The following is a 21,969-nucleotide window of genomic DNA, read 5'->3' as shown; positions in this document are numbered from 1 at the left end:
CAAAGAATTAGAAATTAACTAAAAAATTAAAACATAGGAAAGAACAACCAAAACAACTCACCAAGATTAGAGAGGATACATAGGAAAAAATGGTCCTAATTATAATGTAAACCCAAGTATATCAGGTATACTAAATATTAATGGACCAATGATTCTCATTAAAAAATAGACATTATCCTTATAAATATAAAAGCAAGAACCAATATTCTGTTTATAAAAGATGCACTTTAAACATAAATATGCAAAGCAGTTGAAAGACAAAGGACAAAAAAAAAACATAAACACTAACTATAAGAAAATGTAGCAATATTAATAAAAGCAATCTTTAGACACGAATTATAACCAGAGACCATGGATATTTCATAATGAAAGGGTGAATTCACCAAGAAGATCCAACAATTCTAAATGTAAATGTATTTTTTGAAGTGTTTAAAATATAAGAAGCCAAACAACCACCACAGAGCTAAAGTGAGAAATAACACAAATCAGCAACCAGAGTGGGAGATATCAATAGCTCTGTCTCCATAATTGACAGATGAGGCATTTGGAGACCTTAATTTCTCTGGTGTGGCAGACTGCTCACAGAAGAAGGCAGGTGACAATGTTCTAATCTTGTCAATATGAAAACTACTTCTATTCTAAAGAGAATAATATTTACTGCGAAGAGAGGCCTCATGCATAGAATATTTTTAAAAAAGAATTTCCTAGTTGAATGTTTATTATATATTTTGTAAGTAATTATAGAATGTGGATTTATGAGGCATGGTTCCCTGGAGAAGGTCACATAAACTACATATCTCTTTGGGAACATTAAATGCAGATGTTCTGTAATGTAAATGCTCCCCTCTAAGTGAAACAGCTCTGCAAAAACTCACTTGGAGCTCTTATCTATTACCGTAGGCCATAGAGTATGAATCCAGTAAAAGAAAAAGCCTGCAAAGCTGAAATCAATGACTGACCTTTCCTTGCTTTCTCTAAACCTCTTGATTGACTGCTGTACCTTTGAAATTAATAATGAAGCTTCAGAGTAGGTAAGTTCTATGCTGTGTGGGAGTTTGATATGCAACAAACAAAGCATTAGAAAAGAAGGGGAAAATACTGTATAAATGTTTAAAAAGACTGTCAACCGAACTAAACTGACCAATATTTACAGAATACCACTTCCATGAAATGAAGAGAGCTCATCATTTTTAGGTGGACATGGGAAATTCATCAAGACAAATGATTTAGTAGGCAAGGAGACCAGTTTAACTACATTTAAAGTATTGAAGTCATAGAGACTTGTTCTTTGGTCACAATGAATTTGGAGAAGGAAATGGCAACCCACTCCAGTATTCCTGCCTGGAAAATCCCATGGACAGAGGAGCCTGGCGGGCTATAGTCCATGGGTCACAAAGAGTCGGACACAACTGCATGACTAACACACAAACACACACACACACACACACACACACACACACAATGAATTTAAGTCAAAAACAAATAACACTAAGGATATGTGCAGTAATACATCTTTAAAAGGTTAGCAATTCATTTCTAAGTAATCTATGAGTCAAGTGTGAAATAAAACACTTTTTAAATATTTTAAATTAGATGTTGTGGAATGTAAGTAATGCTGGTATGGTAATTTATAGCTTTAAACGTTTATGCTAGAAGAGAAAATTTAGACTCAAACGCGCCTAATTTTCCACCTAAAGAAACTAATAAAAGAAGAGCAAAGTAAACCTAAAGAAAATATAAAAAAGAAAATAAAAACAACAGCAGTCAATGAAATAGGAAAGAAAATTTGCAACAGAATATAGCTAATGAAGCTAAAATTTGGTTTTTTGAAATGGTTAGTACAATTCATAAACCTCTATAAATAAAAATGTCTAACACTAATACTAAAATGTACTGGACCTAGAGGTGACAGCTGAACAACATTCTGAATGTACTAAATTCTCCTGAATTGTTACTTTAAATTGGTTAATTTTATGGGAATTTTCATCTCAAAATTAAAATTTTTTTAAACATTTAAAATCCCCACATCAGAAACAAATCAGAGGACATCTTTGTATGCATATAGTTTTGGTTCAGTTTAGTTCAGTCGCTCAGTTGTGTCCGACTCTTTGTGATCCCATGAATCACAGCACGCCAGGCCTCCCTGTCCATCACCAACTCCCAGAGTTCACTCAGACTCGCGTCCATTGAGTCTGTGATGCCATCCAGCCATCTCATCCTCTGTCGTCCCCTTCTCCTCCTGCCCCCAATCCCTCCCAGCATCAGAGTCTTTTACAATGAGTCAACTCTTCGCATGAGGTGGCCAAAGTACTGGAGTTTCAGCTTTAGCAACATTCCTTCCAAAGAAATCCCAGGGTTGATCTCCTTCAGAATGGACTGGTTGGATCTCCTTGCAGTCCAAGGGACTCTCAAGAGTCTTCTCCAACACCACAGTTCAAAAGCCTCAATTCTTCGGCGCTCAGCTTCTTCACAGTCCAACTCTCACATCCATACACGACCACAGGAAAAACCATAGCCTTGACTAGACGGACCTTAGTCAGCAAAGTAATGTCCCTGCTTTTGAATATGCTATCTAGGTTGGTCATAACTTTTCTTTCAAGGAGTAAGCATCTTTTAATTTCATGGCTGCAGTCACCATCTGCAGTGATTTGGGAGCCCAAAAAAATAAAGTCTGACACTGTTTTCACTGTTTCCCCATCTATCTGCCATGAAGTGATGGGACCAGATGCCATGATCTTCATTTTCTGAATATTGAGCTTTAAGCCAACTTTTTCACTCTTCACTTTCACTTTCATCAAGAGGCTTTTTAGTTCCTGTTAAAACACTGTTGGGAACTCATGTACACCCGTGGCTGATTTATGTCAATGTATGGCAAAACCAATACAGTATTGTAAAGCAAAATAAAGTAAAAATAAAAATAAATAAATAAATAAAGCATTCTCAGTCAAAATGGCAAGGTCACAATGTCTTGCATTAGTGGTCTGATCAAAATGAACACAGAGACTGCATTGGAAATGTGATTGGAATAAATATTCTGATTTAAACAGTATACGACTAACAAGGTGCAACTGCTGAATTTCTTAAAATTCAGTGTTTCTTGAGAAGTGTTTGGAATAAAGTCTGGCTCATGAATAATCATGATCTAGCCTGTAGTATAGTTATATTTAAAAAACCCTTATACTCCTCTACTAGACTATATGGATTTCCTTACAAAAAGAATCATATCTTGCTTGTGTTGGCTTTTCACTAAAACTAGTTGGTCTATATACATATTACTATTTGGGAAATATTTGCTGAGCTAAATTAAACTGCTTTTCTTTTTTGATGTTCAAAAACAAGATTCATTATAGACAATTTTTCAAAACAAGTAACTTCCAAAGTGTCATATTAAACCATGTAAAGTTTAGATAGTGAAATAAGTCACTGAATCATCAGAAATAGCACTATTCAGTTTCAGTATTTCTACTGCTTATGGCTGCTGATTTCAAGTACCTAGCCTTGAGGTTGGCAAGCTTGCCCTACAGCAGCAACAAACAAGTTGCAGGTCTCAAAATCTTTCAATAGTGAGATACAGGTTAGTTCAAATGAGATATGGCTTTTATTTTCAAACTAAGTGGGTTCTCAAATTGGACTAATACTCTATCATTTTGCTGGCTACGTAAGAAGTCACATATGGAAACCTGAGTTTTTTGGTGCCATTTTTGTGATATGTCTTTGTGCTGAGGGTACACCATTTTTGACTGCCTGACTGGCGTGCCACGTGGACAGCCCCTGCTTACCAGTTCCTAAGAGTGAAGATATGCCTGAGTGTTGGGACAGCATTTGCATCTCCTTAAATAATCACAAAATCCTGGGCTGAAGTTGAACATGCATCTGGACACATTCATCTAGCCTATGGTTCTCAATGAGAGCAATAATCATTTTCTCAGATGACATGTGGAAATATCTAGGGCATTTGAGATTGTCACAATGATGCAGTAACATCACTGGATGCTAAATATCCTACAATGTGGAGGAAGAGTCCTGATCAACACAGAACTGAACACTCTCCAAAGTTAGTAGTGTCTCCTATTGGTCCAACCCACCTTCAACCAAAACTAAACAAAAAGAGAAACTTCTCCAAGGACACGCTGCTTCTCAGAACCATTCACAGGAATAAACTAATTAGTCAAGACAGGAATAAGGGGTAAGATCCTTCAGACAGAAACTCTAGAAAATACCCTATTTGATTATAAAAATTTTGTTATGGGGATAACGCTTTGCTGAAACTTGTCCAAGTCATCAGTGTGGTCATCACTTGTCTGATGGGTAGGCCAGGATTTGAAAATGAGTCTGTGGTCTACCAACCACTTGACACATACTAAAATCTCAATAAATGGAAGCTATTATAATTAATTTCAACTACTAGTAATCTAAATAATAATTATGAGAAAAAAATTTAACTAGAAACATTTCCTATATGAAAATAAGTAAAAGGAGACAGAAATACATATACATATATAATTTTCTAATGTTGAAAGAAAAAAAAAATGACATATTTTTGATCAATTCACCTATGGTCAAAGAGCCAGGAAAAGTAAAACAAGTGCATCCAGCAGCCAAGTTCATGGCTTTAAATACAAAAAGGTATCTATGGGAACTCCTAATAACCCCAAGAGATTTTGGATATACATCTATAACTACAGCTATGGTGATATCTACATCTCTTAACTGATGCCTATGTACATCTACATCTGTATCTCCAAGGAAGCTGTGTCTTGGAAGCATTTAGAATTATCTGAAAAATTATTTTAAAATTGAATAGAAAGGGTATAGGGATTAACATGAGCAATGGCTAATAACAGTTGAATTTGCAGAAGTTACCATTTCATTCCCAGGTGCTTTTAATTCAGAAAATCTGTCCCTAATTATATATTTATAAATGTGGTATATAAATGATTTTACTTTATTCTCATACTAGGCTGTTTTAAGTTGTTTTTTTCCCTTTTATTTTTTTAAATTTATTTCTTTTAATTGGAGGCTAATTATAATATTGTAGTGGTTTTTGCCATACATTGACATGAATCTACCAAGGGTGAACATGTGTTCCTTATTCTGAACCCCCCTTTCACCTCCCTCCCCATCCCATCCCTCAGGGTCATCCCAGTGCACCAACCCTGTCTCATGCATTGAACGTGGACTGGCAATCTGTTTCACATATGATAATATACGTTTCAATGCTATTCTCTCAAATCATCCCACCCTTGCCTTCTACAGAGTCCAAAAGTCTGTTCTTTACATCTGTGTCTCTCTTGCTGTCTCACATATAGGGTCATCATTACCATCTTTCTAAATTACATATGCATGCGAAAATATACTATATTGGTGTCTTTCTTTCTGACTTACTTCACTCTGTATAATAAGCTCCAGTTTCATCCACCTTATTAGAACTGATTCAAATGCACTTTTTAATAGTTGAGTAATATTTCACTGTGTATATGCACCACAGCTTTCTTATCCATTTGTCTGCCAATTTTATGGTTTTGGAAATAATGATTTAATTATGCCCTGGGTTATTTCTATGAGATCTAGATATCTGCATCAAAAAGCCATTTATAAGGTACTGTAATCTATCTGGTAATGGCAGAGGAAATCATCAACTTTTTGAGCTCTGACTTCCACTGATATAACATTATATAAAAAGAAAAAGAGCAACAGTGATAAGAGATTGGAGCACAAGGATAAGGGGCTGAAGACTGTCCCAGGAAGAGAGCCTATAATTGATAAATGTTTGTTGGCAGAGGATGGGAGGGGCAGGAGGAGGAAAATAGGGGATTCCAAACAGATAACCACACACAGATATCCTGAGGAGGAACCTAAGTACCTTGGCTGGGATGAAGATTTTGTACAAGTAAGGCAATACATACCAAAAGAGGTATGATCAGTTACCTCAATCCATTGTAGTACAATCTCTTATAGTCAACATTTATTCTAGTGATATTTTCCTCCGCAAGTTCCTGAAGGGTATAAAATGTGCCCACGTGCTGAAAACCAGGAGCTTTGCTCTTGATATACTTTCTCTCAGAACCTGGTAACCAAGCAATCTATAAGGAGAAATAGGACGTCTTTCAGTGGATAATCAGCAGTCTAGACACAAACAGCCCCATGTAGAATGGGAGGAGACCCATTCCAGCATGGGTACATTTTACAGGGAGCAGAGAGATTCCAGCCTTTGGTGAAAGAGTCAACCTGACTTAACATTGTCTAATGAACTTTTTTACAATTTATTTTAAATTGGAAGATAATTGCTTTAGATTGTTGTGTTGGTTTCTGCCATACAGCATTTAATGAACTCCTATAATGAGGCTTTCACCAAGGTTGTTCTGGAGCTGAGTTTTCCCAGTTAACATCACGGGACCAAGGGTCCATGGTGATATCATACTAGCCAAAGTGGATGAGGAGTTGGTAGGTGTGGATAAAAAGTCAGACTTATAAACATCTCCTCTGGCTGATGATGCTAAAAGTCATCTTTGAGCGGAGTCATATCCTGCTAACAGGGGATGCTACTATGACTCATCTGTAGAAATAGTTCTATTTGCAGAGATACAAACTTGTTTTACTCATAGCATTTTTCCATATTTTGAAATTTTAAGACATTTGGAATGATTAGCTGCCAAAATGCAGCAAATTCTCAGAAACATGATGAACAAATCTCTGCTCAAATAAGAACCAGATGTCCTTTCTATATTACTAATGAAAACCAAATCCTCAAAGCCTTAGTGTTCCATGCCCAGGCCCTTTCTAATAGATGTATGTTGGTGATGGTGAAGGTCACATTGTGTAGCAATCATACACATTCCCTTTTAACACCCTGGTGACATTTCATTTGGTTTGGAACAGCAAACAGCCTCAATGTTTTCCCCAATGATGTAAATTGAACTGGGTCATTCTTAGATTGCCACATGTAGCTGTATAAGCAACCAACTCCCATTTCTATAGAGAGCAGAATTATTTAAGGATCCCAGGAAAGATCTACAAGGTAGGTCAGGCTCAAGTGCTATGCTCTTGGGACAAGCCACCTCCCAACCTCTATCATAAATACTGAGATAGACATACCAGATGTTGCTCAATCTTGGAGTCAAGGATCACTCTTACTACAAGGTGGATATATGATGATCTGGAAGGATGTCTTGAAGGAGGAGATTCAAGATCAAATATCACCAATTTTTTTTCCTTCTGTGCAATTGCCAATAAATCAGTTAGTTTAGCAATCTTCTGATTTCTTGCTCTTTCCTTATCAGCTTCTGATAAGGGTTTCATACGAAAAAATGGTTTGATCTAAAAATAAGTATATCAGAGAAAACATTGGCTCCTATCAGAAGCATTTTCCAATTCTCCTGCATTTAGCCCCACACCCAGCCCTACCTCCGTGTTGATCCATTACCATTCAACCCACCAGGACTTCTGAAATACTGGTCCTGAGATAAGAGTTGCCAAGAAGAGAAATTAGATGTAATTTCCATTGGAAGTGATGGTATTTGCAATGATTTAATCTATATCATAGAACCTGTTTTATTTGCACTAAAGGTTCTTCCTATTCTTTTCTACAGCTCCCTTTTCAAACTTTTTTAAAACTCAAGGTAATACAATTCATTTTTAGTTTCAATGGTTTCCCACATTCCCTCTCACTGTTCCAGTTATGGGCAATGAAAAAAAAAAAAAAAAGAAGAAATACGCTTTAGCTTCAGATTGAATTGGATTCAAACCCACCTCTATCATACATCTGCCTCCCTTGCCACATTCACCTGTTAAAAACCTTTCCTCTACTTGCACAGCTTAGTTCAAATGCTACCTCCTCATGAAGACATCCTGCAATATTTCTGAACTAAAGAGGCTTTGATGGCATTAAACTCCAATGACTAATTTTATGCCTCTTTAATTCTGTTCTCTATACTTACTTATTTATATATGTCTTAAACCAAATTCAAATCTTGGCTTCATATGCTTCTTGCTTTGTAACCTTGGTAAAATCATTTATATTCTCAAAGTCTTTATTGTTCAAACTACAAAATGGGAAAGGGGAGGAATAATCTATGTATTTCTCTTGATTATTTTGATGATTAAATACAGTAAAATATTTTCTGGTTCTAGGAAAATGTCTGGTACACAGAATACTGCACAATTCACAACAGTCCCCTCACTTTTCTACTTCTACTCAGTGTAACTTTCTCACAGCAGGAACTGTCAGCTTTTTTAAGACGCAGCATTTTATCTTACACCTCAGTCCATATATATATATACATAGTCTATATTAAACTTAGTAGATGGCTACTTTTACCATTATTTGCCAATTTTAGATCACTTGTTGGTAAAGTTGGTGACAGATGGATATCTTTCAGAAGGAAGCAGTAGCTACCTCACATTTTCTCAAGACTAAAGTATTCTTCCTTTGTCTCAACACAACTTAATCTTCATTTTATTCTACCCTCTGTATTTCTTCTCATTCCCATAACACCCTAAGAAAGCTGCCCTTTCTCACTTTTTTCTCAAGAAAGAAAGAATCATATTTCATAATGCCAACAAGGAAGATCATCAGTATTGAATTAAACCATGATCGAGATCTGAGCTGAGTAAATAATTGAGTCTTTTCTTAATCCTCATAAACATAGGAATTTGCTTCATAACTCAAGATTTCCTTAGACTCTACCAGTTCTAGACTAAATGATTCACTTAACTGCAAGACCTTCCTGTGGGGAAAACAGTGGAAAAAACTGGACGGGAAAGATAAAAAACAGATTTAAATAACTCATTTGTGCTTAATTTCTAAAATGCCCCCAAATGGCAAAGGGAATAGGAAATCCATTATACAAGGATATTCATGAAGCCTTTCCCTTAAGGACAACTTGAACAAAAAAAAAAAATTGAAATAGCAAAAACTATCAAGATTAACAGGAGGGTTTAAAACTAGATTCCAGTAGTTTTGAGTAGTAATATGGGTAATCTAATAGTTTATATAAATCAGGTCTCACCTTAAAATACTCAGAAAAATATACTGGAATGGGACAAAGCCAATTTAGACTATCTCTAGCCTATGACTGAACATTTGAAGGCTCTAGTAAGTAACACGCTAGAAATAAAGACAAATTCTCCACAAAACACCTTGTTTCTCAAGTAAAAAACAGTATTAAATGGTTCTCAGTTCTCTATGTCTGTGCTTAGAGAAATTACAAGTAGATGGGCTGCTAGATGATCCAGCTTATTAATTTGTTAAGAAACAGGACAATTAGAGTCGTGGCCAGTATGGCAGCGTAGAAAAACCCTCCACTGTCCTTTTCCCATTGACACACCAGAACTACAACCACTGGCAGAACAAGTATCTATGAGAAGAACCTAAAGACTTGTGGTGGTACAGGGGATAGAAATCCACCTGCCAATGCAGGAGACATGGGTTCAATCCCTAGTCCAGAAGGTTCCACATGCCGTGGGGCAACTAAGACTGTGTGTCACAACTAGTGGAGCCCATGCTGTAGGGCCCACAAGCCACAGCTAAGGAGACCCTGTGCCACAACTACTGAAGCCTGAGTGCTGCAACTACAGAAGCTTGTGCACCTAGAGCCTGTGCTGAGCAACAAAAGAAGCCACGGCAAGGGGAAGCATGTATACTACCATGTAAAGTGGCTCCCACTCACTGCAACTAGAGAAAGCCAGAACACAACAATGAAGATCCAGCACAGCCAAAATAAATTAATTTTTTTTAAAAACTAGTAGAGAACATCTCCACAATTACAGATATAAAAAAGGAATCTAGAGACGTTATACAGTTAAGACCCATATGTCAGGGAGGCAATCCACAAAAGGAAGGATAATCACAACTGCAGAATATTCTCCCCAGAATTATGGGGTCTAGGCCCCACATAAGACTCTCCAGTCCAAGGGTCCTCTACTGTCACTCAACAGAAGAATGGATAAAGAAGATAGGATACATATATACAATGGAATATTACTCAGCTGTAAAAAGGAACAAAATTGGGTCATTTGTAGAGATGTGGATGTATCTAGATGGTCACAGAGAGTGAAGTCAGTCAGAAAGAAAAAAACAAATATCATATATGAACATTAGCATATATGTGGAATATAAAAATGGTATAATTATTTTATTTGCAAAACAGAGAGATACAGATGTGGAGAACAAATGTTCCAACACCAAGGGGAAAAGGGCGATGTGTGGGATGAATTAGGAAGTTGGCATTGACATATACACACTATTGGTACTATGTATAAAATATATAACTAAGGAGAACCTACTGTATACCTAAGGGAACCCCATTCAGTGCTCTATGGTGACAAATGGGAAGGAAATCCAAACAAGAGGGGATATATGTATATGTATAGCTGATTCACTTTGCTATACAGTAGAAACACAATAGGGTAAAGCAACTATACTCTGATAAAAATTAATTTTAAAACACAAACACATGGATGCTAAACAATATGCTGTTGAACAGTCAATGAGTGACCAACAGATCAGAAAGACAAAATTTTAAAAATAGCTGGAGACAAATGGAAACCCTGAGATCCAAAAATCTATTGGATGCAGAAAAGACAATTCTTGTTATATTAAGTCTGCCATTACAGTTGGGTTAGATCTTCCTTAAATTCAGCACTAGGAAGATTTTAGGCAAAAGTTATCAACACAGATAATGTGAACTCTTACAGGTTTGATTCTAATTATTCCTGCTCTTTTCCCCTCAGGAATTCTGCTGCCATGACCATTTATTTACTTTTTGAATCAATATACTAGTGTCCATACTGATAGTCAAATAATATTCAGTAGAATTTTCTGCAACTCCTGATACTAATTTTTCTGTGGTCCTTTTATTCTGGCTATTCTTTTGCAAAGAGGATTCCTAGCATAAAAATTTTAGGAAAGGGCTGAGGAGAACAAAGAGGTGTTAAGACAGTGGTCTCAAAGTAAAAGTTATAGGTTGGTTCATGGAAAAGGACTTAATATTGTTAAAAATTCCCACCATTTGAGTGGTTTTAAGCACTAAGCAATCTGATTTTTTACCATAGTGGGATGAATAGTAAAGGTAGTGGTATTTGTTTCAATAAAAAGTGATATTGCTATTTATATTTTTGGCTAGTTCTCAGGATTACTTGTTGAGTGGTAGTGTTTCCTTCTAAATGGAGTCATTGAGAAGATTTTGCATAATTGTTCTTTTTTTAAAAAAAATGAAGTATAATTGACTTAGAATATTATATTAGCTTCAGATGGACAACACAGTGATTTGATATTTTTATGCTTTACAAAATGATCACAGTACGTCTGTTTACCCTCTCACCATAAAAATTATTACAGTATTATTGACTATATTCCCAATGCTTTATAACCTCCTTATTATTGCTTATTTAACTTTTATGCAGAGTACATCATGAGAAATGCTGGGCTGGAAGAAGCACAAGTTCGAATCAAGATTGCCGGGAGAAATATCAATAACCTCAGATATGCAGATGACACCATCCTTATGGCAGAAAGTGAAGAAGAACTAAAAAGCCTCTTGATGAAAGTGAAAGAGGAGAGTGAAAAAGTTGGCTTAAAGCTCAACATTTAGAAAATGAAGATCATGGCATCTGGTCCCATCACTTCATGGGAAATAGATGGGGAAACAGTGGAAACAGTGTCAGACTTTATCTTTTGGGGCTCCAAAATCACTGCAGATGGTGATTGCAGCCATGAAATTAAAAGACGCTTACTCCTTGGAAGAAAAGTTATGACCAATCTAGATAGCATATTGAAAAGCAGAGACATTACTTTGCAAACAAAGGTCCGTCTAGTCAAGGCTATGGTTTTTCCAGTCGTCATGTATGGATGTGAGAGATGGACTGTGAAGAAAGCTGAGTGCCAAAGAACTGATGCTTTTGAACTGTGGTGTTGGAGAAGACTCTTGAGAGTCCCTTGGACTGCAAGGAGATCCAACCAGTCCATTCTGAAGATCAGTCCTGGGATTTCTTTGGAGGGAATGATGCTAAAGCTGAAACTCCAGTACTTTGGCCACCTCATGTGAAGAGTTGACTCACTGGAAAGGACTCTGATGCTAGGAGGGATTGGGGGCAGGAGGAAGAGGGGATGACAGAGGATGAGATGGCCGGATGGCATCACCAACTCGATGGACATGAGTTTGAGTGAACTCTGAGAGTTGGTGATGGACAGGGAGGCCTGGCATGCTGTGATTCATGCGGTTGCAAAGAGTCGGACACGACTGAGTGACTGAACTGAACTGAACTGAACTGAATGGAAAGAAAAAATAACTAAAGTAACCTAAAATTGACCCTTTTGCAAGCTACATAAGACCTAAAATCAAACCCAAAACAAACAAAAGAAAGAAAACCATAGAGATCTGAGCAGAAATCAACAAAATCACATACTGTATCTCTAATTAGATCAATACAATGCATAAATCTCTAGGGCAGGGGAGGAGAGACAATTACAAACTATGAAAATCAAGAATGAAAAAATGGAATATAACCATTGATTCCAAAGTCATTACAAGGATAATAAAAAATCTTATAAACAACTCTATATCCATTCATTCAACCACCTTGGTGATATAGAGCCATTACTCAAAATACACAAACTATCAACAAATACTGAAGAATTTCAGGTGGCATAGAAATTTCAGTTCTAGAAATTCTATTCAGTTATTTTTATATCTTACATCTCTCTCATTATGTTATTTTTCTTTAAATCCTTGATACACCTTGAATAGCTTTTGAAAACTCCCTTTCTCTTAATTCTATCAACTCTTTCCACCCCCTCCCCCCACCCTGGATCTTTATGTATAATTTTTCCCTGGCTTTAAGCCACATTTTCAACCTTCTTTGTAGGCACAGTAACTTTATTACTGGATCTTGTACACTGTAATTGTTACACTGTTAGATGTCTGAGTATTATTGTCTCTCCTAGTTTGTTTGTTTGTTTGTTTGCTTGGTGGTGGTGATTTAGTCGCTAAGTTGTATCTGACTCTTGGGACCCCATGAACTGTATCCTGCCAGGTTCCTTTGTCCATGGTATCCTCCAGGCAAGAAAGCTGGAGTGGATTGCTATTTCCTTCTACTGGGGATCTTCCCAACCCAGAGACTGAACACGGGTCTCCTGCAGTGTAGGCAGATTCTTTACCAACTGAGCTACAAGGGAAGTGCTTTTTTTTGGGGGAGGGGGGGATGAACAAATCAATTGGATTTTTTCTAAGTGGGTCTAAAATAGCCTTTAATTTAGAGCTGGTTTAGGCTTGTTATTATGGTGTGACCTTTCTGGGGTTTTTACTGAAGTTCCCATATGTCCAAAAAAGTCTATCTTCTAATACGGCTAGTTAGAACTTGAGTATCTTCCAGACACAAGTGAGCTCTTGTTCAGTCACTCAGTCATGTCCAACTCTTTGTGACCCCATAGACTGCAGCATACCTGGCTTTATTTTCTTGGGCTCCAAAATCACTGTGGACAGTGACTGCAGCCATGAAATTAAAAGATGCTTGCACTCTTTCCATTGTTTTCCCATCTGTTTGCCATGAAGTGATGGGACTGGATGCCATGATCTTCATTTTCTGAATGTTGAGCTTTAAGCCAACTTTTTCACTCTCCTCTTTTACTTTCATCAAGAGGCTCTTTAGCTCCTCTTCACTTTCTGCCATAAGGGTGGTATCATCTGCTATCTGAGGTTATTGATGCTTCTCCCTGCAACCTTGATTCCAGCTCATGCTCACCCAGCCCGGCATTTCACATGATTCTGCACGTAAGTTAAATAAGCAGGGTGACAATATACAGCCTTGATGTGCTCTCTTCCCAATTTGGAACCAGCCCGTTGTTTCATGGCCAATTCTAATGATTGCTTCTTGACCTGCATACAGGTTTCTCAGGAGGCAGGTAAAGTGGTCTGATATTCCCATCTCTTTAAGAATTTTCCACAGTTTGTTTTATTCCACACAAAAGCTTTAGCATAGTTAATGAAGCAGAATTAGATGCTTTTCTGGAATTCTCTAGCTTCTTCTATGATCCAATGAATGTTGGCAATGGATGTGAGCTCTTGATGATGTTGTTGTCGTTCAGTTGCCTAGTTGTGTCTGACTCTTTGCAACCTCATGGACTGCAGCACGTCAGAACTCCCTATCCCTCACTGTCTCCCAGAGTTTGCCCAAGTTCATGTTCATTGCATCAGTGACGCCATCCAGCCATCTCGTCCTCTGATGCCCTCTTTTCCTTCTGCCCTTGATCTTTCCCAACATCAGGGACTTTTCCAGTAAGTCATCTATTTGCATCAGATGACCAATATACTGGAGCTTCAGCTTCAGCATCAGTCATTCCAGTGAATATTCAGGGTAGATTTCCCTTAAGACTGACTGGTTTGATCTCCTTGCTGGAGTCTTCTCCAGTACCACAGTTCAAAGGCATCAATTCTTTGGTGTTCTGACTTCTTTACAGTCCAGCTCTCATAACTGTATGTTCTCAGAATGGTTCAGATAAAAGCTCCCTATTAGTACTTTGACCAGCCTTGTAGAACTTCACCCTATTTCTGTGTCTCATAGATACTAACAACATACTCAAGCCAGTCCCATGCAGATTTCTAGAGGCCTTTCTCTGGAAAGCTTTCTCACTTTTGAACTTCATCCCTCAAAATTCCAGACACTCTTATCTCCCAAAAATCCAATCTCTTTCTCCTCAAATCCACAAGACAGCTATCCTTTGCTTAGGGTCCTCCTGCTATAAGACCTGGAAAGTACATCCAGGCAAAACACGAGGGCAATTATAAGGCTCTCCTAGTATTTCCTTCTCTCATGGATCACAGTTCTGCACTGATTATTGCCCAGTATCTAAGAATGACTATTTAAGCTCTTTGGTTTAATTTTCTAGTTGTTTAAGGCAGGAGAATACAACCAGCACGTGCAAATAGTCATGGCTAGAAGTAGAAATGTCCATGCTTCATATATAGCTCAACATTGTGCATTAAGCCCTCAATATGGGAGGAGTTGTTAAAAAGGAAAATTTTAAATTCCTAGTTAATACTGTGCAGGTAAAATGACAATAGAAATACATTTCAGAGATGGACAATTTTTTAATGTAATAAAGAATGGATTGGAAGTACCAGGAGAGCTGTTCAATGCCCATAATATGATCTTTCTTTTTGGGTGGGTTGGGGTGCTGAGTGGAATGCAGGATCTTAGTTCCTTGACCAGGGACTAAACCTGTGTCCCCTGTATTGGAAGCATGAAGTCTCAACCACTGAACCAAGACAAAAGTCACAACATGTTCTTACTTTTAAGGGAAAGAGAAACAGACCAAATCTTTTGAAAATAGTTATGCATTATAGCCTATTAGTAGACTACTTTATTCTCCTTTCTGACACTGCTATTTAGTATCATATAATAATCAAATTAATTTTAATTATCATGTGATTTCTGCTTTATTCCCATGTTCATCTGAAGGTTTTTCCTACATGATACAGAACAGAAATAGAAGGTAACCTCAAAATCATGTTTGAGGGGACCTTACAGATACTCTCTTATCTCCTGACATGCAAGGAAGAAACTCATGGAAGCAGCTTTCCTAGTGTAAGCTGACACTGCCACCTCAATTAGATACCAATCCAACTGATCAGGGGACTGAGTCAGAATTTCCAAGATTAAATTTTAGAGAAGAGCAGATAACTCCCCAGAAGTACATTGATAACCCTAGATATAGTAGGACATTACCTACATCAGATTGAACAAACTGATGAGGGCAATCTAATCATGCATATTCATTTTTTCTTTTTTTTTAAATTTTTAATATAAATTTATTTATTTTAATTGGAGATTAATTACTTTACAATATTGTATTGCTTTTGCCATACATCAACATGAATCCGCCATAGGTATACATGTGTTCCCCATCCTGAACCCCCCTCCCTCCTCCCTCCCCATACCATCCCTCTGGGTCGTCTCAGTGCACCAGCCCCAAGCATCCTGTATCCTGCACTGAACCTGGACTGGCAATTCATTTCATATATGATATTATACATGTTTCAGTGCCATTCTCCCAAATCATCCCACCCTCTCCCTCTCCCACAGAGTCCAAAAGACTGTTCTATACATCTGTGTCTCTTTTGCTGTCTCACATACAGGGTTATCATTACCATCTTTCTAGATTCCATATATATGCATTAGTATACTGTATTGGTGTTTTTCTTTCTGCTTACTTCACTTTGTGTAATAAACTCCAGTTTCATCTACCTCATTAGAACTGATTCAAATGTATTCTTTTTAATGGCTGAGTAATACTCCATTTTGTATATGTACCACAGCTTTCTTATCTGTTCATCGGCTGATGGACATCTAGGTTGCTTCCATATCCTGGCTATTATCAACAGTGCTCTGACATACATGATAGCAGGATTCTCTATGACCCATCTCCCAGAATATTGGAAATAGAAACTGGAGCCAATTATACAGAGTGAAGTAAGCCAGAAAGAAAAACACCAATACAGTATACTAACACATATATATGGAATTTAGGAAGATGGCAATGACGACCCTGTATGCAAGACAGGAAAAAAGACACAGATGTGTATACCGGACTTTTGGACTCAGAGGGAGAGGGAGAGGGTGGGATGATTTGGGAGAATGGGAATTCTAACATGTATAGTCATGTAAGAATTGAATCGCCAGTCCATGTCTGACGTAGGGTGCAGCTTGCTTGGGGCTGGTGCATGGGGATGACCCAGAGAGATGTTGTGGGGAGGGAGGTGGGAGGGGGGTTCATGTTTGGGAACGCATGTAAGAATTAAAGATTTTAAAATTTAAAAAAAATTAAAAAAATTAAAAAAAAAATAAAAAATTAAAAAAAAATAAAATAAAAACCTGACAACACTAAATGTTGTCTAGGATGGAAGCAGGTAGGATTCTCATGCATTGGTAATAGGAGTGCAAAATGGTACTACCAATTTGGAATCTGGAAGTTTCTTAGATATCAAAACATACTACTTACCTATGATCACATAAATCCCATGTATTTACCCAGGATAAATAAAAGAATATGTCTACAAAAAAAATAATAAATTTAAAAAAAAAATAAAGTTTGGCCAAACTGCACAGCATGTGGGATCTTGGTTCCCTGATTAGGGATTGAACTCATGCCCCCACATTGACAGGCAGATTCTTAACCACGGGACCTCCAGGGAAATCCGTGATATGTGTTGTTTGATTAAGTTAATAGGAAGAATGAGCAGGGAATCAGACAGTTTTCTTTTAAAAAAAAATTATAAATCTATTCATTTATTTATTTTCAAATGAAACAAAATGAATATTTTTTAATAAATAAAGGCAAAATTAAAAAGATTTTTAATTTTAGTTTTAAAATTAAAGATAGTTAGTTCTTTGCCCACTTTTTGATTGGGTCATTTATTTTTCTGGAGTTGAGCTACAGGAGTTTCTTATATGTTTTTGAGATTAGTTGTTTGTCACTTGCTTCATTTGTTATTATTTTCTCCCATTCTGAAGGCTGTCTTTTCACCTTGCTTATAGTTTCCTTTGTTGTGCAGAAGCTTTTAAGTTTAATTAGGTCCCGTTTGTTCATTTTTTCTTTTTGGAAATTGTTGGTACTCCTTTCTTCTTATTTGGCCACATCATGTGACTTGTGGGATCTTCGTTCCCTGAATAGGGACTGAACCCAGGCCTTCAGCACTGAAAGTGCTGAGTCCTAACTACTGTACCACCAGGTGGAGATTCCCTGTTAGTACTCTTTTAAACAGTCTACTTCCTCATGGGTGTATGAGAAAACTCATTCTCCTTTGACATTTTTTTCTGTTACACTTGTGCAAAACATTCTTTTATTTAGCAACTTGTTCTCACCACACCTCTGAATTCAGGTAAAATTTGTTTTTACTGAGCCACTATGTTTCATGGCAATGCAGTCTTTTGCAAAAGCTGAAAATATGTACTCCTTTACACCGGGAGTTGGCAATTCCCAGTTGGACACAATTGGAAAAATTGATTGTGTCATCAAGCTCATAACTGAAGGATCATATTTGAGAATACATGTCATTCAATCTGAAAGAACAAGCCACCAGTCCCCACTAAGGACACATGCATAATTGGTATTTAGAATCAAAGCCTACAGCTTTCCTAGGCAAACAGTTTGGTGTCCCTTGTTGTACTCTATCCCAGTATTACAGTAGGAAGAAAGATAACTGATTACCAGGAACAGGAGAGAGAAAGTTGCCCATATTTGTAGGTATATATGTGAAACCTGATTCAAGTGAACTTCTCAAGTTGTAGTAAGAATAAGAGTCTGGAACAGTAGGGACTATTTAAAATAAAATTCTAGACTCCCTATACATGCTCTAGACAGAACCTCATTTATTAAGCTTAATAGTTATTTAACACAATCTGAATCAAGATTTGCTGATTATACAACAATAAACCTTATGTGTATTAACTGATCCTTTAAACTGCACTGGATACAAATTGATAAGGTTAAATAACACAAAATCACACTAAGACCCTCCTCTAAATAATCTACAGAGGTTATTTATGAGCACAAGAGGGAACCTAAATTTTCAAAACTCAGAAATGAAGCATAAGTTCATCGTTGAACCCTCCAGTATCATTGTAGTACACTGTTTAACATGCACACCTAAAGATCATCTGATTCTTATGGGAATGTGCCTTTCTTTGAATTTCTGTGTCCAATACTTTGGCTACCTGATGCAAAGAACTGACTCATTGGAAAAGACCCTGATGCTGGGAAAGATTGAAGGCAGGAGAAGGGGATGACAGAGGATGAGATGGTTGGATGGCATCACCAACTCAATGGACATGAGTTTGAGTAAACTCTGGGAGTTGGTGATGGACAGGCAGGCCTGGCATGCTGCAGTTCATGGGGTTGTGAAGAGTCGGGCATGACTGAGCGACTGAACTGAACTGAACTGATTTACAATATAAAGTTAGATGTTGACTTCTAGAAAACTGATAAAAGAGGACAGGATTTTTGTCTAGTAGAGATGCAAATGAGTTTTCATAGAGAAGACAACTCTAAAATTAAGTTTTATTGTCACAGAGTGTATTAACTGAAATAATACACTAGGTTTGTATTCAACTTAGCAATGCAATTCTTAGCATTTCTTTGTTGCACTGAGAATTTTGCATGTTGGTTTCTCACTTTTCTGTTGACTGGGTTTCGTCATCGTGTTTGTTTCCATATTAATGTGCTAAATAAAACTTGTACCTAGTTCATTATCTTTATGCATGAGATAAATTTCTCAAGTAATTCCTCTGTAATCTTGAGATTTATCCTTTCACAAAAGGATATGAAAATATTCCACACAAAGGTTGGTTTTACTAAAAAATAGGAACTCAGCTGAGCTTCCAGGGACAACTCCCAGAACTTCAGTATCTATTTTTATTTCATTATAGATCAGATTAGGTATTTAATTTTCACAAGTAATCTCAAGAATAGTAATTATACTGACAAATAATAATCAACTCACCACCACCATCAATCCATTAACCATACCCAACCAATAAAGAACAACCAGAAAAACCTTCACAAACAAAACCAATTTCTTTACTATGAAAAATTATCCAAATATCCAAATCTTTTAAATCATGTGCCAACACCACTTTGACTTCCTGCCTGCACAACATGGAATCAAAGAAAGCTCTACTATGAAACCTAAAAATAAAGCCTCCTAGATAATCATATTTGAAGTCAAGCTTTCAGATACCTTCAGTAACCAGAATAATTGAGAAACTAAACACTGTAAACTTACCACCTAAACAAGCTAAAATAAAACTATTAATCCTATAAAATAAACAAAACTTTATAATAACATATCCAATTCCATCACTTACAATAAACACATCAGATTAATAACGGCCTTTTCATTTGGAATACATGTTTATTAAAACATTACCTATGGCAAACTAGTGAAAGTCGCTCAGTCATGTCTGACTCTACAGACTATGGAATTCTCCAGGGGTAGCCTTTCCCTTCTCCAGGAAATCTTCCTAACCCAGGGATTGAACCCAGGTCTCCCACATTGTGGGTGGATTCTTTATGAGCTGAGATGCAAGAGAAGAGTTTCCTATATGGCAAACTAAGCCTATATACATTATACATACTAAAGAAGCCTCTCAAGTCTGTATGTTCTATTCATTCATGTATGATGAGATTTACATACAGAGCCTACACACGCACACAGAAGCCTGGTATATCAGATGGATACCACTATTTCACACATGCAAACAGCATTTGTAGGCTATATACTCAAATGAGAATAAGTATTCTGAGGTGATACACTCATTATAAACCAACATTTAGCTGTCCCTTATAGTAATACTTGTTAACAGAATGAATTTGAGGTGGATAATCTCTCTTTACCTAAGTCTTAACTTGTCACTTTTTTAACATGAAAAAGGATCAAGTCAGTCTTCAGGATTAACATGCAATATAAATAAAAATCCATTCCACCTAGATAATAAACAAAATTATCTGAAGGTTTATTTTCCTAATTACACAATTATGTAATAAGAGAGCTATTACCACAGCTGACCCTCAAGTATTGTAGCCCTGTTTCCATAGGGGCTAGCAATATGAATGTCTGCTGTCTGTCCTCCTCAGATATTTGTTGTTAAAATCAAAGACTCAAAATGAGTATATCTGATTGGTAAAACCTAGGTTGCATGGATTCCCTGTAAACATATGATAACCTGGAAAATGTCACTTGTTTTTTCTTAAACTATCTTGAAAAGACAGGCGTGACTTTTTTACCCACTTTAAAATATTCAGGATAACTCTAAACTGTCTTATTTACACACTGCTATATTTTCCTCATATCCAATGCAGTACTTGTATGCAATCTCAAAAACGACAGAATGATCTCTGTTCATTTCCAAAGTAAACCATTCAGTATCACAGTAATCCAAGTCTATACGCCAACCAGTAATGTTGAAGAAGATGAAGTTGAACGGTTCTTTGAAGACTTACAAGACGTTTTAGAACAAATACCCAAGAAAGATATCCTTTTCATTATAGGGGACTGGAATGCAAAAGTAGGAAGTCAAGAAACACCTGGAGTAACAGGCAAATTTGGCCTTGGAATACAGAATGAAGCAGGGCAAAGGCTAAGAGAATTTTGCCAAGAGAACGTACTGGTCATAGCAAACACCCTCTGCCAAAAACACAAGAGAAGACTACACATGGACATCACCAGATGGTCAACACCAAAATCAGATTGATTATATTCTTTGCAGCCAAAGATGGAGAAGCTCTATACAGTCAGCAAAAACAAGACTGGGTGATGACTGTGGCTCAGATTATGAAATCCATATTGCCAAATTCAGACTTAAATTGAAGAAAGTGGGGAAAACCACTAGACCATTCAGGAATGACCTAAATCAAATCACTTATGATTATACAGTAGAAGTGATAAATAAATTTAAGCCTAGATCTGATAGATAGAGTGCCTGATTAACTATGGAATGAGGTTCGTGACATTGTTCAGGAGACAGGGATCAAGACGATCCCCATGGAAAAGAAATGCAAAAAAAGCAAAATGGCTGTTTGGGGAGGCCTTACAAATATCTGTGAAAAGAAGATAAGCAAAAAGCAAAGGAGAAAAGGAAAGATATAAGCATCTGAATGCAGAGTTCCAAAGAATAGCAAGAAGAGATAAGAACGCCTTCCTCAGTGATCAATGCAAAGAAATAGAGGAAAACAACAGAATGGGAAAGACTAGAGATCCCTTCAAGGAAATTGGAGATACCAAGGGAACATTTCATGCAAAGATGGGCTCGATAAAGGACAGAAACTGGACCTGACAGAAGCAGAAGATATTAAGAAGAGGTGGCAAGAATACACGGAAGAATTGTACAAAAAAAAATCTTCATGACCAAGATAATCACAATGGTATAATCACTCACCAAGAGCCAGACATCCTGGAATGTGAAGTTAAGTGGGCC

General features: G+C 37.0%; 1 protein-coding gene across 1 annotated transcript in view; it reads right to left on the bottom strand.

Annotated features, from left to right (window-relative positions):
- Nucleotides 1–21,969, bottom strand: part of LOC102183296 (glycerophosphodiester phosphodiesterase domain-containing protein 4-like) — a 97,955-nt gene that overhangs the window by 36,065 nt on the left and 39,921 nt on the right. Inside the window, exons 10-11 of the mRNA XM_005699509.1 lie at nucleotides 7,096–7,317; nucleotides 5,929–6,083 (exon numbers count right to left, since the gene is read on the bottom strand). Coding sequence (XP_005699566.1) covers nucleotides 5,929–6,083; nucleotides 7,096–7,317 — 377 coding nt within the window. The remainder of the gene's footprint in view (nucleotides 1–5,928; nucleotides 6,084–7,095; nucleotides 7,318–21,969) is intronic.

Source organism: Capra hircus, chromosome 29 (genome assembly GCF_001704415.2).
Source record: "Capra hircus breed San Clemente chromosome 29, ASM170441v1, whole genome shotgun sequence".
In the NCBI taxonomy this organism is placed as follows: domain Eukaryota; kingdom Metazoa; phylum Chordata; class Mammalia; order Artiodactyla; family Bovidae; genus Capra; species Capra hircus.
This window is presented reverse-complemented; position numbering and strand designations above follow the sequence as displayed.